Consider the following 21,120-nt stretch of genomic DNA (forward strand, 5'->3'; position numbering starts at 1 on the left):
TATTGAGTTGACACTTGCCACTAGGGGAGTGCCATTTCGACAGCACAAATGCGTCTCCAAATTAAACTGCCTCGTACTCAATTCTTGCTCGTACAATATGCATATTATTATTAATATTGGATAGAAAACACTCTCTAGTTTCTAAAACCGTTTGAATTATGTCTGTAAGTGAAAGAACTGGACTTAGAGCACTTTTCCTATGTCTGTGTGAGAATGGCAAATTTTTTTCATCTGCTCTGAGACCTGTCTTTAACATTGCCTGTCTTCTATTGGTTGAGATGCACTGCATACGCCTTCCCCTGGTTGTTAGCGAATAGGGAGAGTTGAAATGGAGTCTCTACGCAGTTCAGAAAGTTGATAAATTGATTGGGAACGAGGTGGCCAGCCTTTCGGATCTTCGCATGACTTTTTAGAAGCTCCCGTTTTAGAAACCAGTTATATCCGGCTCTGCTTTTATTCGATATAGGCTTTACAGACATCATAATCTTGTTATTTTAAACCGATTTATGTCAGTATATTGCGATTTTCGGCCATTTCATTTTCTGATGTTGTATTGAGTTGGGGAGCTCTCTCTCGAATGCCATTCTGTACTGCTAATTGCAAAGTGGAGGGAAACATTCTCCAACCCAGCAACGATTCTCTTGGCCAACGGACACCTTTCGCAAGATTCTGATGGGAGTTCAGCTAATAGTAAGTACTATTTATGCTGATAATTCGTTATGTTGAAAAAGTAAAATGCATAAGAGGCCATTATTTTCCGGGTAGCCTTGCGCTATCGCACCCTGTTTTGCACCCAGTATTGCGCAGTAACGTTAATTTTAAAATTGTAACCCAGCGATTGCATTAAGAACTAATTTGTCTTTCATATGCTGTCCACCCTGTATTTTTTTAGTCAAGTTTATGAATAGCTTTCGATAAGAGTAGGTGGCTTTCCAAGATGGCACCGGACAGATTGCTTGATTTTTTTGCCCACTAATCATGTTGTGTAACCATGAATTGTGCGGCTAAATATGCACATTTTCGAAAAACTATATGCATTGTGTAATGATGTTACAGGACTGTCATCTGAAGAATTCTGAGAAGGTTAGTGAAAAAATTAATAGCGTTTGGTGGTTTATAACGTTATTGCTATTTTTGGCTTGAATCAATGCTACTGTGTGACTGACTATTGTAGTAAGCTAAGATGACGCTATATTGTGTTTTCGTTGTAAAACACTTAGAAAATCTGAAATATTGGCTATATTCACAAGATCTGTGTCTTTCATCTGCTGTACGCTGTGTATTTTTAAGAAATGTTTTATGATGAGTAATTAGCTATTACACGATGGTCTCTGTAGTTATTCTAGTCGGTTTGGGGAGTTGATGGTGGCTGCAATGGTAAACTATGATTTATACCTGAAATATGCACATTTTTCTAACAACCTATGCTATACAATAAATATGTTATCAGACTGTCATCTGAGGTTGTTTCTTGGTTAGTGGCTATTTATATCTTTATTTGGCCGAATTTGTGATAGCTACTGATGCAGTAAGAAAATGGTGGAGTAAAAAAAAAAGTTGTCTTTTGCTAACGTAGTTAGCTAATAGATTTACATATTTTGTCTTCCCTGTAAAACTTTTTAAAAATCAGAAATGATGGCTTTATTCACAAGATCTGTATCTTTCATTTGGTGTCTTGGACTTGTGATTTCATGAACATTTTATTTTATGATATCCCTGTAACTTTAGGCTAGGCTATGCTAGGCAGCTTTTGTGATGGGGGGGATCCCGGATCCGGGTTAGGTAGGCGTAAATCAGCATTTCGTTTTTTTGCACCTTATCTGTGGAACAATCTTCAAAATGTTTTTAAAAGATGTTTTGGTGCCTCTAGGCCATTTCAGAAAGCTGATTGAGGATCTTTTTACTGATGAATGTTTCTTTATTTTATGACCATGTTTTTTTCTTTCTCCTTGTATTCTGGACTCATCTGTAAAAGAGACCTTGGTCTCAGTAAGACTCCCATATCAAATAAAGGTTCAATAAAATAAGGAATTCAGCTCCTCACCTTTTTAGATCATTGGGAGATGAGGAAATGGCTGCCATTTGTGGCAGCATTATGACATCACTCCAGTTAACATTACGACAAACTCGCTGTAAACAAGACTCAGAACTGAACTATCTCTCCAGATTGTGGTTATTGTTAGCTTTTTTTTGTACGATTTCATTGCTTAAGTCATGATTTCCAGACGATTTACTTTTTTTTCTTCTTTCCCCGGTTGACAATCATCAAGATCGAGCCTCCAGATCTTAAGGTCCTACAGGACACCTTGATGCCTTGCATGGTGCCCAAACAATGGGCCAGCACCCTGTCTATGCAGGGGGACTTCTTTACTGACCTGGGCAATTTTGTCCTGGAGCTTTCAAAGACCACAGCTAAGACCACAGCTAAGACCACAGCTAAGACCACAGCTAAGACCACAGCTAAGACCACAGCTAAGACCACAGCTAAGACCACAGCTAAGACCACAGCTAAGACCACAGCTAAGACCACAGCTAAGACCACAGCTAAGACCACAGCTAAGACCACAGCTAAGACCACAGCTAAGACCACAGCTAAGACCACAGCTAAGACCACAGCTAAGACCACAGCTAAGACCACAGCTAAGACCACAGCTAAGACCACAGCTAAGACCACAGCTAAGACCACAGCTAAGACCACAGCTAAGACCACAGCTAAGACCACAGCTAAGACCACAGCTAAGACCACAGCTAAGACCACAGCTAAGACCACAGCTAAGACCACAGCTAAGACCACAGCTAAGACCACAGCTAAGACCACAGCTAAGACCACAGCTAAGACCACAGCTAAGACCACAGCTAAGACCACAGCTAAGACCACAGCTAAGACCACAGCTAAGACCACAGCTAAGACCACAGCTAAGACCACAGCTAAGACCACAGCTAAGACCACAGCTAAGACCACAGCTAAGACCACAGCTAAGACCACAGCTAAGACCACAGCTAAGACCACAGCTAAGACCACAGCTAAGACCACAGCTAAGACCACAGCTAAGACCACAGCTAAGACCACAGCTAAGACCACAGCTAAGACCACAGCTAAGACCACAGCTAAGACCACAGCTAAGACCACAGCTAAGACCACAGCTAAGACCACAGCTAAGACCACAGCTAAGACCACAGCTAAGACCACAGCTAAGACCACAGCTAAGACCACAGCTAAGACCACAGCTAAGACCACAGCTAAGACCACAGCTAAGACCACAGCTAAGACCACAGCTAAGACCACAGCTAAGACCACAGCTAAGACCACAGCTAAGACCACAGCTAAGACCACAGCTAAGACCACAGCTAAGACCACAGCTAAGACCACAGCTAAGACCACAGCTAAGACCACAGCTAAGACCACAGCTAAGACCACAGCTAAGACCACAGCTAAGACCACAGCTAAGACCACAGCTAAGACCACAGCTAAGACCACAGCTAAGACCACAGCTAAGACCACAGCTAAGACCACAGCTAAGACCACAGCTAAGACCACAGCTAAGACCACAGCTAAGACCACAGCTAAGACCACAGCTAAGACCACAGCTAAGACCACAGCTAAGACCACAGCTAAGACCACAGCTAAGACCACAGCTAAGACCACAGCTAAGACCACAGCTAAGACCACAGCTAAGACCACAGCTAAGACCACAGCTAAGACCACAGCTAAGACCACAGCTAAGACCACAGCTAAGACCACAGCTAAGACCACAGCTAAGACCACAGCTAAGACCACAGCTAAGACCACAGCTAAGACCACAGCTAAGACCACAGCTAAGACCACAGCTAAGACCACAGCTAAGACCACAGCTAAGACCACAGCTAAGACCACAGCTAAGACCACAGCTAAGACCACAGCTAAGACCACAGCTAAGACCACAGCTAAGACCACAGCTAAGACCACAGCTAAGACCACAGCTAAGACCACAGCTAAGACCACAGCTAAGACCACAGCTAAGACCACAGCTAAGACCACAGCTAAGACCACAGCTAAGACCACAGCTAAGACCACAGCTAAGACCACAGCTAAGACCACAGCTAAGACCACAGCTAAGACCACAGCTAAGACCACAGCTAAGACCACAGCTAAGACCACAGCTAAGACCACAGCTAAGACCACAGCTAAGACCACAGCTAAGACCACAGCTAAGACCACAGCTAAGACCACAGCTAAGACCACAGCTAAGACCACAGCTAAGACCACAGCTAAGACCACAGCTAAGACCACAGCTAAGACCACAGCTAAGACCACAGCTAAGACCACAGCTAAGACCACAGCTAAGACCACAGCTAAGACCACAGCTAAGACCACAGCTAAGACCACAGCTAAGACCACAGCTAAGACCACAGCTAAGACCACAGCTAAGACCACAGCTAAGACCACAGCTAAGACCACAGCTAAGACCACAGCTAAGACCACAGCTAAGACCACAGCTAAGACCACAGCTAAGACCACAGCTAAGACCACAGCTAAGACCACAGCTAAGACCACAGCTAAGACCACAGCTAAGACCACAGCTAAGACCACAGCTAAGACCACAGCTAAGACCACAGCTAAGACCACAGCTAAGACCACAGCTAAGACCACAGCTAAGACCACAGCTAAGACCACAGCTAAGACCACAGCTAAGACCACAGCTAAGACCACAGCTAAGACCACAGCTAAGACCACAGCTAAGACCACAGCTAAGACCACAGCTAAGACCACAGCTAAGACCACAGCTAAGACCACAGCTAAGACCACAGCTAAGACCACAGCTAAGACCACAGCTAAGACCACAGCTAAGACCACAGCTAAGACCACAGCTAAGACCACAGCTAAGACCACAGCTAAGACCACAGCTAAGACCACAGCTAAGACCACAGCTAAGACCACAGCTAAGACCACAGCTAAGACCACAGCTAAGACCACAGCTAAGACCACAGCTAAGACCACAGCTAAGACCACAGCTAAGACCACAGCTAAGACCACAGCTAAGACCACAGCTAAGACCACAGCTAAGACCACAGCTAAGACCACAGCTAAGACCACAGCTAAGACCACAGCTAAGACCACAGCTAAGACCACAGCTAAGACCACAGCTAAGACCACAGCTAAGACCACAGCTAAGACCACAGCTAAGACCACAGCTAAGACCACAGCTAAGACCACAGCTAAGACCACAGCTAAGACCACAGCTAAGACCACAGCTAAGACCACAGCTAAGACCACAGCTAAGACCACAGCTAAGACCACAGCTAAGACCACAGCTAAGACCACAGCTAAGACCACAGCTAAGACCACAGCTAAGACCACAGCTAAGACCACAGCTAAGACCACAGCTAAGACCACAGCTAAGACCACAGCTAAGACCACAGCTAAGACCACAGCTAAGACCACAGCTAAGACCACAGCTAAGACCACAGCTAAGACCACAGCTAAGACCACAGCTAAGACCACAGCTAAGACCACAGCTAAGACCACAGCTAAGACCACAGCTAAGACCACAGCTAAGACCACAGCTAAGACCACAGCTAAGACCACAGCTAAGACCACAGCTAAGACCACAGCTAAGACCACAGCTAAGACCACAGCTAAGACCACAGCTAAGACCACAGCTAAGACCACAGCTAAGACCACAGCTAAGACCACAGCTAAGACCACAGCTAAGACCACAGCTAAGACCACAGCTAAGACCACAGCTAAGACCACCAGAGAAGCCCAGAAAACATATCCTATGAGAGTTCACTTTTACATGCAAATGGAATGCATACAGGGGAATAAGGTCCAATTGAAGACCTGTAATTCTGCAGACCTTTGTCCCCACATTGTCTTTTTAGTCCCCTGTTTATCCACTGTCACTCAGTGCATGCTGTTTCTATTGCTAAGACACATGGCTCTATTTCTGGCTGGTGCTAAGGAGGAGCAAGCGTCAAACGTATGTTTGTTTTCAATTTTGTCATGTAGAAACTGGTGCACTGGCATTTCCCACCCCTTACGTCAGATTTTGGAAGCGGAAGGACAACAAAGTGTAAGTTAAGATTCCCCTCTTAGTGTCTACTCCCCCCTTGGTGTCGACGCTGGCTCAACTCAAATTAATAAACTCAAGTGAATTAGGATCAATAAAACTTCTGACAATACTGGGACAAAAACACAATGCTTTCATGTAGATTAGCAAAATGCAGGTAGTGCCAAGAATGGCACATTGTAGTGCACTGTGCAGAAACCTTTCTCAATATGACATTTGTAAAAAAAAAAAATATATATATATATATATTTAACCTTCATTTAACTTGGCAAGTTAGTTAACAACAAATTCTTATTTTACAATGACTGTCTACTCCAGTAAACCCTTAACCCGGACGATGCTGGGCCAATTGTGCACTGCCCTATGGGACTCCCAAACACGGCTGGTTCTGATACAGCCTGGGATTGAACCTGGGTCTGTAGTGATGCACTGAGATGCAGTGGCATAGACCGCAGCGCCACTCGGGAGCCCTTTACAGTTTTGTTGACACAGTGACCTCCTGGTACTCTTACTGCAACAGTTACTCATTTTGGACTGGGGTTACTGCAGTGATGGACTTGATTTGACTAGTGGAGCTTCTGTGAGCGCCTATGAAGTGACATGTAGGGAGAGACTGGCTGCATTCCATTACTAGAGATCCCTGTATTGCAGAATACAGTGGATGATTACTGCAGCCCCAAACATTTTCCAGAGCAATTTACAATGTTACTGTTCATCCCGTCACATAGGTATGGCAGGAAGTGCTGTTGGCGACGGTATTTGCTAATAGAGTGAGTTTGTTGTTCTGCAGTACATTCAGAGTAAGTGGTCATAAGAGTAATATGATGCTGACAATGTACATATCCAGCTTGTTTTTGCTCAACCATCAATATGCCATGCAGTCTTGATTGGATGGGCCTAGCCTTCATGTTTATTAGTGAGTTATATTTATGGAGCTGCAATATGTTATTATAAAACAACTAAATATATAAGTATTTAGTTAAACTCATTTTAACAGTGTATTTATTATGGAACTGTCACACCCTGATCTGTTTCACCTGTCTTGTGCTTGTCTCCACCCCCCACCAGGTGTCTCCCATTTCCCCCCATTATCCTGTGTACTTATGCTTGCGTTTTCTCTTGGTTAGTTCATCTTGTCTTGTCTTACCAGCATGTTTTCCAGTATCTCTAGTTTCTGTTTTCTAGTCCTCCCGGTTCTGACCATTCTGCCTGCCCTGAACCTGAGCCTGCCTGCCGTTCTGTCCCTGATTGACACTGCCTTGGATTACTGACCTCTACCTGCCCTTGACCTGCTGTTGGCCTGCCCCCTGTTTTGTATTAAACATCTGAGATTCGTACTGTCTGCATCTGGGTTTTATCCTGAGTCGTGTTACAATGAACTGGCCATGACTGACCCAGCAGATTCGGACCAGCTCTGCAATGCCGTCTCCTCCCAAGGAGCCACCATTGGAAGACACGATGAGTTACTTCAAAATCTTACGGAAGGATTCCAGACCTTGTCGGAACGTCATGACCGCACTTTCAATATATTGCTGGTGCAATTCCGCGGATTGTCTATTATGCAATCAGTCACAATAGTAACTTCCCAGCCTCTCAGTAACCCCGCTGTCAGCAGCGCGTCTCCCCAGCCCACCCCTGCTTCGCCAGCTTTGCTGGAGATTAAATAACCTGTTTGGCTTTCTCTCCAGTGCTCCTTCACCTTTGAGCTGCAGCCCTCTTCTTTCCCTTGGACCACTCGAGTATAGCTTACCTAATAATGCTGATGTTTGGGAGGGTTCTAGGGTTGTGGGCTATAGTGTAGGAGCAACGGTGTAGGAGCAACAATCCACCGTTTGCATCAGTCTGGAGGAGTTCATGGCAGATGTAGAAAAGGTATTTGATTCTCCGTTTTCCGGGAGAGAGGCTGCTTGGAAGCTACTCCTAATACGTCAGGACTCCCGTAGTGTGGCAGACTATGAGGTCGATTTCCGCACATTGGCCACCGGGAGTGTCTGGAACCCGGAATCCCTGTTTGACGTGTTCCGTCATGGATAATCGGAGATGTTTAAAGACGAGCTCGCTGCCCGGGAGCTGCCCATGGATCTCGACTCTCTCTCGTCGCCTTGACCATACAGATCGATGGGTGGCTACGGGAACGTAGAGGGTTTGAAGGTCTGTTCCCAGCCACAATCGCTCATCCAAGGATCCCCCTCGCCTCCAAGGAATCCCGGAGGTGACTGACGTCTACATTAGAGAGAATCCAAGGTTACCAGAGTTCCCCTGGGAATCACTGAGGTCTGCCGACTTGCCTCCTCCAGGGCCTATGCAACTTGGCAGAGCTAAATTGTCTCCTGCCAAACATCTACGCAGACTTAACACCAAGAGCTGTCTGTAATGTGGAACTACAGGTCATTACATTTCTACCTGTCCATTAAAACACCAGGCTCATCAGTAGGAACGAGTACGCTGGTAGGCCATATGGAGAATTTACAATATCCCGTTACTCGTACCCCTTTCAGATCAAATAAAATCTAATTGTATTTGTCACAGGCACCGAATAGTATAAGTACAATACAACCTTACAGTGAAATCCTTACTTACAAGTCCTTAACCAACAAAACAGTTTTAAGAAAAAAGGTTTAAGAAAGTATTTAATAAAATAAACTGAAGTAAAAAAAAAATAATAATAATTAAGGAGCAAAAATAAAATAACTGTAGCGAGGCAATATACTGCCAGTAGCAGTAGCTTAAAAATGGGGGATGGGGACAATGTTCAGGAGTCTTATGGCTTGGTGGTAGAAGCTGTTTGGAAGCCTTTTGGACCTAGACTTGGCGCTAATGTACCGCTTGCCGTGTGGTAGCAGAGAGAACCGTCTTGGACTAGGGTTGCTGGAGACTTTGGCAATTCTTTGGGCCTTCCTATGACACCGCCTGGTATAGAGGTCCTGGATGGCAGGAAGCTTGGCACCAGTGATGTCCTGGGAAGTACGCACTACACTCTGTAGTGCCTTGCGGTCGGAAGCCGAGCAGTTGCCATACCAGGCGGTGATGCAACCAGTCAGGATGCTCTCGATGGTGTAGCTGAAGAACTTTTTTAAGATCTGAGGACCCATGCCAAATCTTTTCAGTCTCTTGAGGGGGACTAGGCATTGCTGTGCCCTGTTCACAACTGTCTTGATGTGTTTGAACCATGATAGATTGTTGGTGATGTGGACACCAAGGAACTTGAAGCTCTCAACCTGCTCCAATATAGCCCTGTCGATGAGAATGGAGGCTTGCTCGGTCCTCCTTTTTCTGTAGCCCACAATCATCTCCTTTGTCTTGATCACGTTGAGGGAGAGGTTGTGATCCTGGCACCACATTGTCAGGTCTCTGACCTCCTCCCCATAGGCTGTCTCATCGTTGTCGGTGATCAGGCCAACCACCGCTGTGTCGTCGGCAGACTTAATGATGGTGTTGGACATGTACTTGTCATGAGTGAACAGGGAGCACAGGAGGGGACTGAGCACGCACCCCTGAGGGGCCCCTGGAAGTCCAGGATCCAGTTGCAGGGGGAGGTGTTTAATCCCAGGGTCCTTAGCATAGTGATGAGCTTTGAGGGCACTATGGTGTTGAACGCTGAGCTCTAGTCAATGAATAGCATTCTCACCTAGCTGTACCTTTTGTCTAGGTTGGAAAGGGCAGTGTGGAGTGCAATCGAGATTGCATCATCTGTTGGGGCAGTATGCAAATCAGAGTGGGTCTAGGGTTTCTGGGATAATGGTGTTGTGAGCCATGACCAGCCGTTCAAAGCACTTCATGGCTACAGATGTGAGTGCTACGGGTTGGTTGTCATTTGGGCAGGTTACCTTGGTGTTCTTGGGCACAGGGACTATGGTGGTCTGCTTGAAACATGTTGGTATTACAGACTCGGTCAGGGACAGGTTGAAATTGTCAGTGAAGACACTTGCCAGTTAGTGCATGGTCGGAGTACACGTCTTGGTAATCCGACCTGCCCTGCGGCCTTCTGAATGTTGACCTGTTTAAAGGTCTTACACTCATCGGCTACGGAGAGCGAGATCACACAGTTGTCCGGAACAGCTGATGCTCTCAACACACTTCAGTGTTGCTCTACCCATTAGCTCAAGACAGATGTTGCCTGTGATCCATGGCTTCTTGTTGGGAAATGAACGTACGGTTGCTATTCCAAGATGGCATAGCAGTCGAGCGTCTGTTTTGTTGGTCTTGTCCCGTCCCGTGTATATATTGTTTTCTTTGTATATACTTTTAATATTTTTAATCTCAATTTCCATCTACGGACTGAACATACTCTCCTGCAACACGCCTCACACAATGTGGTATGGATCTGCTATTTTTTATATTTTAGAACTGGAACCCTCATCAGAAGCTAGCCAGTTAACTAGATACTAGCTAGCAGTCAGTTAGCCACTGCTAGCGGTCATCACCGTTAATTCGGACATCAGTCAGCCTCAGCCCGGTCAATTCCTGCCAGTCTGCACAGCGCGACATCAACCCAGAGCATATCGGACTGCTTTTCTCTACCACATCTCCAGATTCCTACCTCTTCCGTTGCGACATCCCCCTGAGGCCCAACTGCTAGCCTGCTATCCCCGGCCTGCTAGCTATCTGAATCGCCATGTCTCCAGCTCGTCTAGCTACTCACTGGACCCTATGATCACTCGGCTATACATGCTTCTCCCTAATGTCAATATGCCTTGTCTATTGCTGTTTTTGTTAGTGATTTTTGTCTTGTTTCACTGTAGAGCCTCCAGCCCTGCAAAATATTCCTTAGCTAGCCCTTTTGTTCCACCCCCCACACATGTGATCTCACCTGGCTTAAATGGTGCCTCTAGAGACAAAACCTCTCTCATCGTCACTCAATGCCTAGGTTTACCTCCACTGTACTCACATCCTACCATACCCTTCTCTGTACATTATGCCTTGAATCTATTCTTCCGCGCCTAGAAATCTTCTCCTTTAACTCTCTGTTCCGAACGCACTAGACAACCAGTTCTTATAGCCTTTAGCCATACTCTTAGAATGTCTAGTTTGAGAAACAGACGCTTCACAAGCCCTCAACTGGCAGCGTCATTAAATAGTACCCACAAAACACCAGTCTCAATGTCAACAGTAAAGTGGCGACTCCGGGATGCTGGCCTTCTAGGCAGAGTTCCTCTGTCCAGTGTCTGTGTTCTTTTGCCCATCAAATCAAATGTATTTATATAGCACTTACATCAGCTGATATCTCAAATTGCTGTACAGAAACCCAGCCTAAAACCCCAAACAGCAAGCAATGCATGCGTAGAAGCACGGTGGCTAGGAAAAACTCACTAGAAAGGCCAAAACCTAGGAAGAAACCTAGAGAGGAACCAGGCTATGAGGGGTGGCCAGTCCTCTTCTGGCTGTGCCGGGTAGAGATTATAACAGAACATGGCCAAGATGTTCATAAATGACCAGCATGGTCAAATAATAATAATCACAGTAGTTGTCGAGGGTGTAACAAGTCAGCACCTCAGGAGTAAATGTCAGTTGGCTTTTCATAGCCGATCATTAAGAGTATCTCTACCGCTCCTGCTGTCTCTAGAGAGTTGAAACAGCAGGTCTGGGACAGGTAGCATGTCCGGTGAACAGGTCAGGGTTCCATAGCCGCAGGCAGAACAGTTGAAACACGGCCAGGTGGACTAAGGACAGCGAGGAGTCATCATGCCAGTCATCATGCCGGTCCCGTGTGGCTCAGTTGGTAGAGCATGGCGCTTGCAACGCCAGGGTTGTGGGTTAATTTCCCACGGGGGGACCAGGGTTCAATTCCCATGGGGGGACCAGGATGAATATGTATGAACTTTCCAATTTGTAAGTCGCTCTGGATAAGAGCGTCTGCTAAATGACTTAAATGTAAATGTAGTCCTGAGGCATGGTCCTAGGGCTCAGGTCCTCCGAGAGAAAGAAAGAGAATTAGAGAGAGCATACTTAAATTCACACAGGACACTGGATAAGACAGAAGTACTCCAGATATAACAGACTGACCCTAGCCCCCCGACACATAAGCTACTGCAGCATAAATACTGGAGGCTGAGACAGGAGAGGTCAGGAGACACTGTGGACCCATCCGATGATACCCCCGGACAGGGCCAAACAAGCAGGATATAACCCCACCCACTTTGCCAAAGCACAGCCCCCACACCACTAGAGGGATATCTTCAACCACCAACTTACCATCCTGAGACAAGACCGAGTATAGCCCACAAAGATCTCCGCCACGGCACAACCCAAGACAGGAAGATCATGTCAGTAACTCAACCAACTCAAGTGATGCACCCCTCCCAGTTGACGGCATGGAAGAGCACCAGTAAGCCAGTGACTCAGCCCCCGTAATAGGGTTAGAGGCAGAGAATCCCAGTGGAGAGAGGGGCACCGGCCAGGCAGATACAGCAAGGGCGTTTCGTTGCTCCAGAGCCGTTCCGTTCACCTTCACACTCCTGGGCCAGACTACACTCAATCATATGACCTACTGAAGAGATGAGTCTTCAGTAAAGACTTAAAGGTTGAGACCGAGTCTGCGTCTCTCACATGGGTAGGCAGACCATTCCATAAAATTGGAGCTCCTATAGGAGAAAGCCCTGCCTCCAGCTGTTTGCTTAGAAATTCTAAGGACAATTAGGAGGCCTGCGTCTTGTGACCGTAGCGTACGTGTAGGTATGTACGGCAGAACCAAATCTAAAAGATAGGTAGGAGCAAGCCCATGTAATATTTTGTAGGTTAGCAGTAAAACCTTGAAATCAGCCCTTGCCTTAACATGAAGCCAGTGTAGGGAGGCTAGCACTGGAGTAATATGATCAAATTTTTTGGTTCTAGTCAGGATTCTAGCAGCCGTATTTAGCACTAACTGTTCTAATAGTTCTATTGGGCACCGTGGACCCAGCTCGCCTTCCAAACGTTCTATTCCCAGCTTATTTTTCAACGTCACAATGCCTGCCTTGCTATTGTTGGCAGTGAGACCTGCTCACATTTATAAAATGTAAACAACAAAAACAATATTGGAACTCTGCGATCTTCCCATTCTTTCCTAAGGGGGAAATATAGGCATGTTTGTCTTTCGCCAAATATCTGGCAATGTGTATATATATTTTTTTCAAGTTGGGTGTAACTGGTGTAAAATGGCTAGCTAGTTAGCAGAGTGTGCGCTAATAGCGTTTCAATCGGTGACGTCACAGACCTTGAAGTAGTTGTTCCCCATGCTCTGCAAGGGCCGTGGCTTTTGTGGAGCGATGGGTAATGATGCTTCGACGGTGGCTGTTGTCTATGTATGCAGAGGGTCCATGGTTCGGAGCGAGGAGAGGGACGGAAGCAAAACTGTTACCAGGGCACCATTTTAATCAGGAGAATCTCCTCTTTGTAATTATGTAATTCTGGGCAGCGAGCTCGTTTGTCATCAATCGCTAGACCAGAAATAGTCAGTTTTTATTTTTTCGCTACTTTTCCATTACGCAGACATAAGCACAGTTGACAACATCGAGGTGCAGATGTTTACTTTCTACATCCGCCGTTGTCACGTTCGTATGAATCGGACCAAGGCGCAGTGTTGTATGCGTAGATTCTATTTGTTAAAAAATGAACACTGAACCAAATGAAACGTGAAGCTATGTGAATAGTACAGACAGGCAACTAAACATAGAACCAGAACCCACGAATACAAAAGGGAAAATGGCAACCTAAATATGATCGACAATCAGAGACAGCGATAAACAGCTGCCTCTGATTGGGAACCAATTCAGGCCACCATAGACCTACAGTGGGGCAAACAAGTATTTAGTCAGCCACCAATTGTGCAAGTTCCCCCACTTAAAAAGATGGGAGAGGCCTGTAATTTTCATCATATGTACACTTCATGTATGACAGACAAAATGAGAAAAAAAATCCAGAAAATCACATTGTAGGATTTTTAATGAATTTATTTGCAAATTATGGTGGAAAATAAGTATTTGGTCAAACTTTTATCTCAATACTTTGTTATATACCCTTTGTTGGCAATGACAGAGGTCAAACGTTTTCTGTAAGTCTTCACAAGGTTTTCACACACTGTTGCTGGTATTTTGGCCCATTCCTCCATGCAGATCTCCTCTAGAGCAGTGATGTTTTGGGGCTGTTGCTGGGCAACACGGACTTTCAACTCCCTCCAAAGATTTTCTATGGGGTTGAGATCTGGAGACTGGCTAGGCCACTCCAGGACCTTGAAATGCTTCTTACGAAGCCACTCCTTCGTTGCCCGGGCAGTGTGTTTGGGATCATTGTCATGCTGAAAGACCCAGCCACGTTTCATCTTCAATGCCCTTGCTGATGGTAGGCTTTATTATTTTGGTCCCAGCTCTCTGCAGGTCATTCATTAGGTCCCCCCGTGTGGTTCTGGGATTTTTGCTCACTGTTCTTGTGATCATTTTGACCCCACGGGGTGAGATCTTGCGTGGAGCCCCAGATCGAGGGAGATTATCAGTGGTCTTGTATGTCTTCCATTTCCTAATAATTGCTCCCACAGTTGATTTCTTCAAACCAAGCTGCTTACCTATTGCAGATTCAGTCTTCCCAGCCTGGTGCAGGTCTACAATTTTGTTTCTGGTGTCCTTTGACAGCTCTTTGGTCTTGGCCATAGTGGAGTTTGGAGTGTGACTGTTTGAGGTTGTGGACAGGTGTTTTTATACTGATAGCAAGTTCAAACAGGTGCCATTAATACAGGTAACGAGTGGAGGAAAGAGGAGCCTCTTAAAGAAGAAGTTACAGGTCTGTGAGAGCCAGAAATCTTGCTTGTTTGTAGGTGACCAAATACTTATTTTCCACCATAATTTGCAAATAAATTAATTAAAAATCCTACAATGTGATTTTCTGGAAAAAAAATTCTCATTTTGTCTGTCATAGTTGAAGTGTACCTATGATGAAAATTACAGGCCTCTCCCATCTTTTTAAGTGGGAGAACTTGCACAATTGGTGGCTGACTAAATACTTGTTTGCCCCACTGTACATATGCCTAGACATACAAAAACCCTAGACAATACAAAACAAGCATACCCACCCTCGTCACACCCTGACCTAACCAAAATAATAAAGAAAACCTAGATAACTAAGGTCAGGGCGTTACAGCACTCTTTCACAAAAAAAGAGGATGAAGAGCATCTCCGTCTTGCTGGTTATGTGCTGTCCTCCACCTGCATATCTGATGTAGGAAAATAGATAAGTTGAGTTAATGTGTGTGTATATATATATAGCCTTGCCGAAATCCCCCCCCCCCCTTTCTAATTTCCTTAATTTTGTCATTAATTTGGGGACAGGTCGAAAAGCATTAAACATGTATGGCAATTTAGCTAGTTAGCTTGCACTTGCTAGCTAACGTTAATTTGTCCTATTTAGCTAGCTTGCTGTTGCTAGCTAATTTGTCCTGGGATATAAACATTGAGTTGTTATTTTACCTGAAATGCACAAGGACCTCTACTCCAACAATTAATCCACACATAAAGCGGCCAACCGAATCGTTTCTAGTCCTCTCTCCTCCTTCCAGGCTTTTTCATCTTTGAATTTATATGGTGATCGCATCTAAACTTTCATTGTATTACCACACAACCGGCAACAAAGTTCGTCTTTCAATCACCCACGTGGGAATAACCAATGAGGAGATGGCACGTGGGTACCTGCTTCTATAAACCAATGAGGAGATGGGAGAGGCAGGACTTTCAGCGCCGATCTGCGTCGGAAATAGAAATGAATTCAATTTTAGGGCGCGTGCAAGCAGTGTGGGTGCAATAATTGAATAACATGGATTTCTACATTTTTTTTTCGACGCTCGCGCACGCGACGTGTTCGGTCTGGTCAGCATGTAACGTGATCAGAAATCACAACTAGCAAGCAAGTCGCAGCAATGAAGAATTGAGTGCGTGCGCGTTCACGCGATGGGGGGATTCTGGCAGTGGGGAGCTTAACGGCACAACACCGGAACCCTCGCCCCTTGTGTCTGACTGGTCTGTCTCGCAAGCGTTCCCGAAAGTGCTCGCGATGTTGCGCCAGTGGGGTTAGAAGAGTGATAGCTTTAAAAAGCTCGATAGCGTAACTATTTATGTTGATGATGGTAGGTTACTATATACATCTTGGGAACCCTGTCTCATGCTTTTGTTTTCATTCCAGCTGAGAACCTAGATACATTAGGGTCCGTTCGTAAATGCACAGCGTTTCGCTCTCAGGATTGATCTGAGCGTACTGACCTCACAACGGCAGTCAAGCGCCCAATCTAACTGGCTAAAGTTGACTAGTTTGCTAGCTACTACAAATGAGAACACCTCACTGACCATTTTACTTGCCCTATCAGAGCTAGTTAGTCACTAACGCTATTGATAGCATGAAAACAGCCTATCTGTGCTGCTAGCAACATTTGATTTCCATTTTTTTGCAAACATTTGAGACCTGTCATATTCAACGGTGTTGCGCGTTCGTAAATTCATGAGTTATTCTGCGCTCTGGCACACTCAAACGAGAGTGCTTTGAAATCGGAGTAGATAGACAAAATTCATTTACGAACTCACCCTAAATCGACATTATTGATTGGACGTTTAGGACCAATGGGAGTAGAGAACGAGATGTGACGAGTTGACTTTAGTGCTTCGTTCCTTTTTGTTGCGCGAACGGTGCTGAGGCAGGCAGTGAAGAAGGCGCGACCGCACCACTTTGTAAGAATTTGAAGGTAGGAATAAATAACGCTTTTAACGGTAATCATTGGAGATATATTGATGGCAGTCATTACGCTTTCAGTGATGTTTGTCATTTTTGGGGTAAGTTGTCATTACAAATGTATGGTAATTGAGAATCCCATAATGTAAGCCAGTTAACGTTACTATAGCTAGCTAACAAGCCCTAAGCTAACTTTAGCCCACTGCTTGGTTTTATTTTTGGTGACAAGGTTTTGGATTTTTTCTAGTTCCACGTTACACAAAAAATATTTGTATTATACAATACATTATTGTATTTATCTTTAACGTAAACATTTCGGCGGGTTTTGCTACCCAGCGCATGACTCTGGTGATGGAGACTAGGTGGGTGTGATCACACTCTTGCCTCGGTCTGCGCTTTTTCCCAATTCCTATGTCGTCAGTCGACGATTAAACATTGACTTTCGACACCACTAAGGACACATTGCTGTGCTTTAACTTACATGTGAAGAGGGGTTTCAGTCCGCCAACGGTTAAGATAGCTAGCTACAGTAGCTAGATTATTTATTCAGGTTGTTAGCCAGTGTCTGTCCCCCTGCTGAGCTGACAGTGTAGCGGAGTCCATTGTCTCCTCAGCACCAGTTTGCTATTCGTGCATTTGCAGGTGGGTTGAGATGGATATCAGTGTCGGTGACATTTGTCTAGCTATGTTAATGTGTGGTATTGTATAATATTTAATAATGTAATGATTCCTAATTGTGTAGTATTTGTTTTTATGAAATTGAAATCTGTCATGCTGTCATCCACATGAATAGGTTGCGATTACTGTTGGTCGTTTGTATTCAGCCTTTGCTAGTGTTGGTTTCTTGTTTTGAAGCTGGTCTTAGCGTAGGCACGCCTCGACCTTTTAGCTAGGAATTGGCTTTAACTCAATAATTGCAATGATTGAATTTGAATGCTCTTCAATCTAACTGTCAATTCAGACCACACCTAGCTAAGTTCATATTGTTCTTTCACCTGTATTCACAATGGTGCTTTATTGTCTTCGTGCAATAGTCAACGTTCTTTCCCAACATTGGAGTTATCTGCTGACATGATATTGCCATGGCAAGGTAGAAGAAATTCTATTTTAGTAAGCTTCATTTATGCTCTGATCTTTGTTCCTGATTAACAAGGATGGGAAGGACTTAATTTCCACGCCCTTTTTGTCTCCATTGAAATAAAAATAACATTTGCCAGCTCTTGTTTTGAACAGGTGCAGTAAGACTACTTTGAAATCTATTCTCAATCATTTGCTGTATCACTAACATTCATGCTACATGTCTAACATACATCTCCAACGGTCATTTTATAGACAGCAATACCCTCAATTGAATTCTTACATGGCACATATCATGGCTCTCCACCTTATGAATCAATAGTTGTCATTGCTTTTATCAATCTGTGTTTCTGTTCATTCCTGATTAGCACATGGATGCATCTTTGATGTATTGTCTTTCTGTCATTAAACCTATGGCTTTGTCTGTATTTTTCCTCCCAGGCATAGCAACACTCAGTACTCTGCTGAAATGGCATCCTCTGGAGGTAAGTGTTAACATGACAGGCCTTTATTACACTATTACAATAAGCTCCCAACAATATTGGGACAGTTACACATTTTTTGTTGTTTAGTGCCCAATAGAAATTAATGGTACATTTGAGTCACTTTTATGCAATCAGCTACACCATTGTATTGTTTAGGTGTTATAACTCTATGCTATTATCAGTTTGATACATACTTGTATCAACATTGATGGATTCACTATTTTCACAGAGATCCTGATCAAGGAGTTGGACAAGCGTGCTTCAGGTCAAGCATTTGAGGTAATCTTGGCCCCCGATGCCAAGGGTGAAATCCCCCTACCTCCCCCGAAGGAGAAGAAGGAGATGTCCCTGGAGGAGATTCAGAAGAAACTGGAGGCTGCAGAGGAGAGACGCAAGGTACCTACAGTCAGATATACACAAATAAGTATCAGGAAATGGAGCCGCATCCACCTTACAGGTTTAGTTAATTTATATTGTATTATTTTCTAGCACAGGTTTGGTTCCACTAGCCTACCACTAACTTACTGCGTGACTTTGATTTTCTAATTTGATCAGAGTCATGAGGCAGAGGTGCTGAAGCACTTAGCTGAGAAGAGAGAGCACGAGAAGGAAGTTCTGAAGAAAGCCATGGAAGAGAACAACAACTTCAGCAAGACGGCAGAGGAGAAGCTCAATCAGAAGATGGAAGCCAACAAAGAGAATCGCACGGCACGAATGGCAGCACTCAATGAGAAATTCAAGGAGAAGGTTGGCCTCACTGCTCAGTCTGCCATTTTTCTCAGTAATCTTGATGTCATTTTCTGCAATCCTGTACTTAAGAGAGAATTTCAAATTGAAAGGCCCAGGTTATGGAAATAGAATGTTGGTTGAAATTCCATGTACACTGTTCAAAGTTATACTTAACTAATCAGGATAACTTATGTGATTTTCATGTTTTTATTCATTCTAGGATAAGAAGCTTGAGGAGGTACGAAAGGCAAAGGAAACAAAACCAGAGGGGGAGAACTGATTTTCTTTTGTAATATTTTTTTAAAAACTTGTGCAAAGATATCTTTTTGTTCTGTTCAATGACAGTATTATATTTGTCATTGTTATAGTTTTATTCACCTTGTTAGGATTAGTTAGGCTGTCCATTGTTGCTTTTGTTGTGGATGTGTAAGTATTTCTTCCCCCACCTCCGGTAGATTTGTGTATTGCAGTTTATGACCTTTGAAATAAGCAGCGTTTTTACCTATAAGGAAGCATGCCACTGTTACACATTGGTCCTTATTGTGATTTACATAACGTAAGTAAATCCTTGTACCTTGTAAAACTGCGTTTATCTGATCTTAATAAAGTTGCAATTGTTCTTTAAAACCTCTAAAAGTCTTAGCCATTGGGGGGGGGGGGGGGGGTACTAAGCTAACATATGAAATTGTTTTAAAGATGGTCATACCATGTTCATGATCATTTAGCTATTTGATTTTGATTTAATAATATTTAATTTGTCCTTTACTACTATATAGCCCATAGAAACCCATTGAATAACACATTGATAAATGGCATTCAAAAATGAATCATAAGGAATAAGGTTTTGAAGTGTCTGTTCTATATCTAGGATATATAAGAAAGCTCAGGAAATATATATATATATATATTAACACATTTAATCCCTTATTTTTGTTGGCATAAAACGACCTCCATACTTCTATTCGTTTGTATGGGTTACCTTCAGACAAGTCCCATGGGGGGCGTAGAGCAAAATGGAGAACACCATCGTGTACGTGAGTCTTCCTTTTTTCATAGAGTGGTCATAATAGTTTGTAGGAGCTACATAAGGTTTCGTGAGTAGACCGATTTTTGGGATGTCTCATGATCTGATGGATACCGCTGTAGCTCGGCCACCTTCCACCGCAGATGCAGAAGGCCTACAGGCGGATGCGGTGGATTTAAACGCAGCCCATGCAAAAAAATACTGATCTCTGATTTAAACGGACGGATTTTGATGGGGATTTTTATATTATGTTACTTAGACACATGGGTGCGTCAATAGACTCCTTAAGGATTATTAATGGTCTTAATTTATTTGTGGCTTTTGGGTCGCAGACTCATTTACTTACACACCTTCTGTATTGGTACACACAGAGACTACACTAGTAATTCCATTTGGGTAATTCTCATTTCGTCATGCAAATTTGATAGTCATTTTCAAATTTATCCCACAACATAGATGCAGCATAGTGGATGAATAGTGTAATTATATCACCCTCAGTATTTCAATTATGTTATCTTCATCTTTTACCTAAAGACTGGTTAGAGTTAATTGCCATGTTTGTTTACTCGTCATCATCATTTTTATCTAGATGTTCTTGTTATTCATTCCATCTATTTTGTGATATAAGGCCTTGATAGTGGTACTAGTAAATATAATGTTTTGCTACAGTAAAAAAATGCAAGTCATTCCTTTGACTACTGACACCGAGTGGTAATAGCGCAAAGCTATAATGTAGAGCAACAGTAGTTGGAAGACGAAATTAAGATTTTTCTTTCACACATTTTGGCAGTGTATAGACAGTGTATGGTCTGACTGAGTATATACAATACAAGCCTTTCACAGATGCATCCACAGTGTTTCATACAAAGACACATTGTCAATACTACCCACAACGTGGGAGGAGGGAGAATGTGAACCTTTATACAGTGACTGGACTAAGGAGCGATTCAAAAATGTGCTTGACTTGATATACAAATTAGTTTCAGTTTACTGTGAACCATATTGGTGGTAAATGAACAATAGGTCTCATCAAGAGCCAAACCTGTGCTGAGTTCATCATTTCACATGTGGG

At 43.9% G+C, this 21,120-nt stretch overlaps 1 protein-coding gene across 4 annotated transcripts; it reads left to right on the forward strand.

Annotated features, from left to right (window-relative positions):
- Positions 1-402: 402 nt before the first annotated feature.
- LOC129857824 (stathmin-like) lies at positions 403-19,651 on the forward strand. 4 transcript variants are annotated; one of them, XM_055926440.1, is made up of 5 exons: positions 403-690; positions 18,252-18,295; positions 18,525-18,691; positions 18,851-19,042; positions 19,245-19,651. In XM_055926440.1, the coding sequence occupies exons 2-5, from the start codon at positions 18,280-18,282 to the stop codon at positions 19,302-19,304; spliced, it is 435 nt and encodes a 144-aa protein (XP_055782415.1). In that variant the 5' UTR covers positions 403-690; positions 18,252-18,279; the 3' UTR covers positions 19,305-19,651. The 4 variants fall into 4 exon arrangements, with proteins under 4 accessions (XP_055782415.1, XP_055782413.1, XP_055782416.1 ...); XM_055926438.1 differs by lacking the exon at positions 403-690 and adding an exon at positions 16,639-16,746; XM_055926441.1 differs by lacking the exon at positions 403-690 and adding an exon at positions 16,810-16,834.
- Positions 19,652-21,120: the final 1,469 nt, after the last annotated feature.

The sequence above is a fragment of the Salvelinus fontinalis genome, chromosome 6 (genome assembly GCF_029448725.1).
Source record: "Salvelinus fontinalis isolate EN_2023a chromosome 6, ASM2944872v1, whole genome shotgun sequence".
Classification (NCBI taxonomy): Eukaryota; Metazoa; Chordata; class Actinopteri; order Salmoniformes; family Salmonidae; genus Salvelinus; species Salvelinus fontinalis.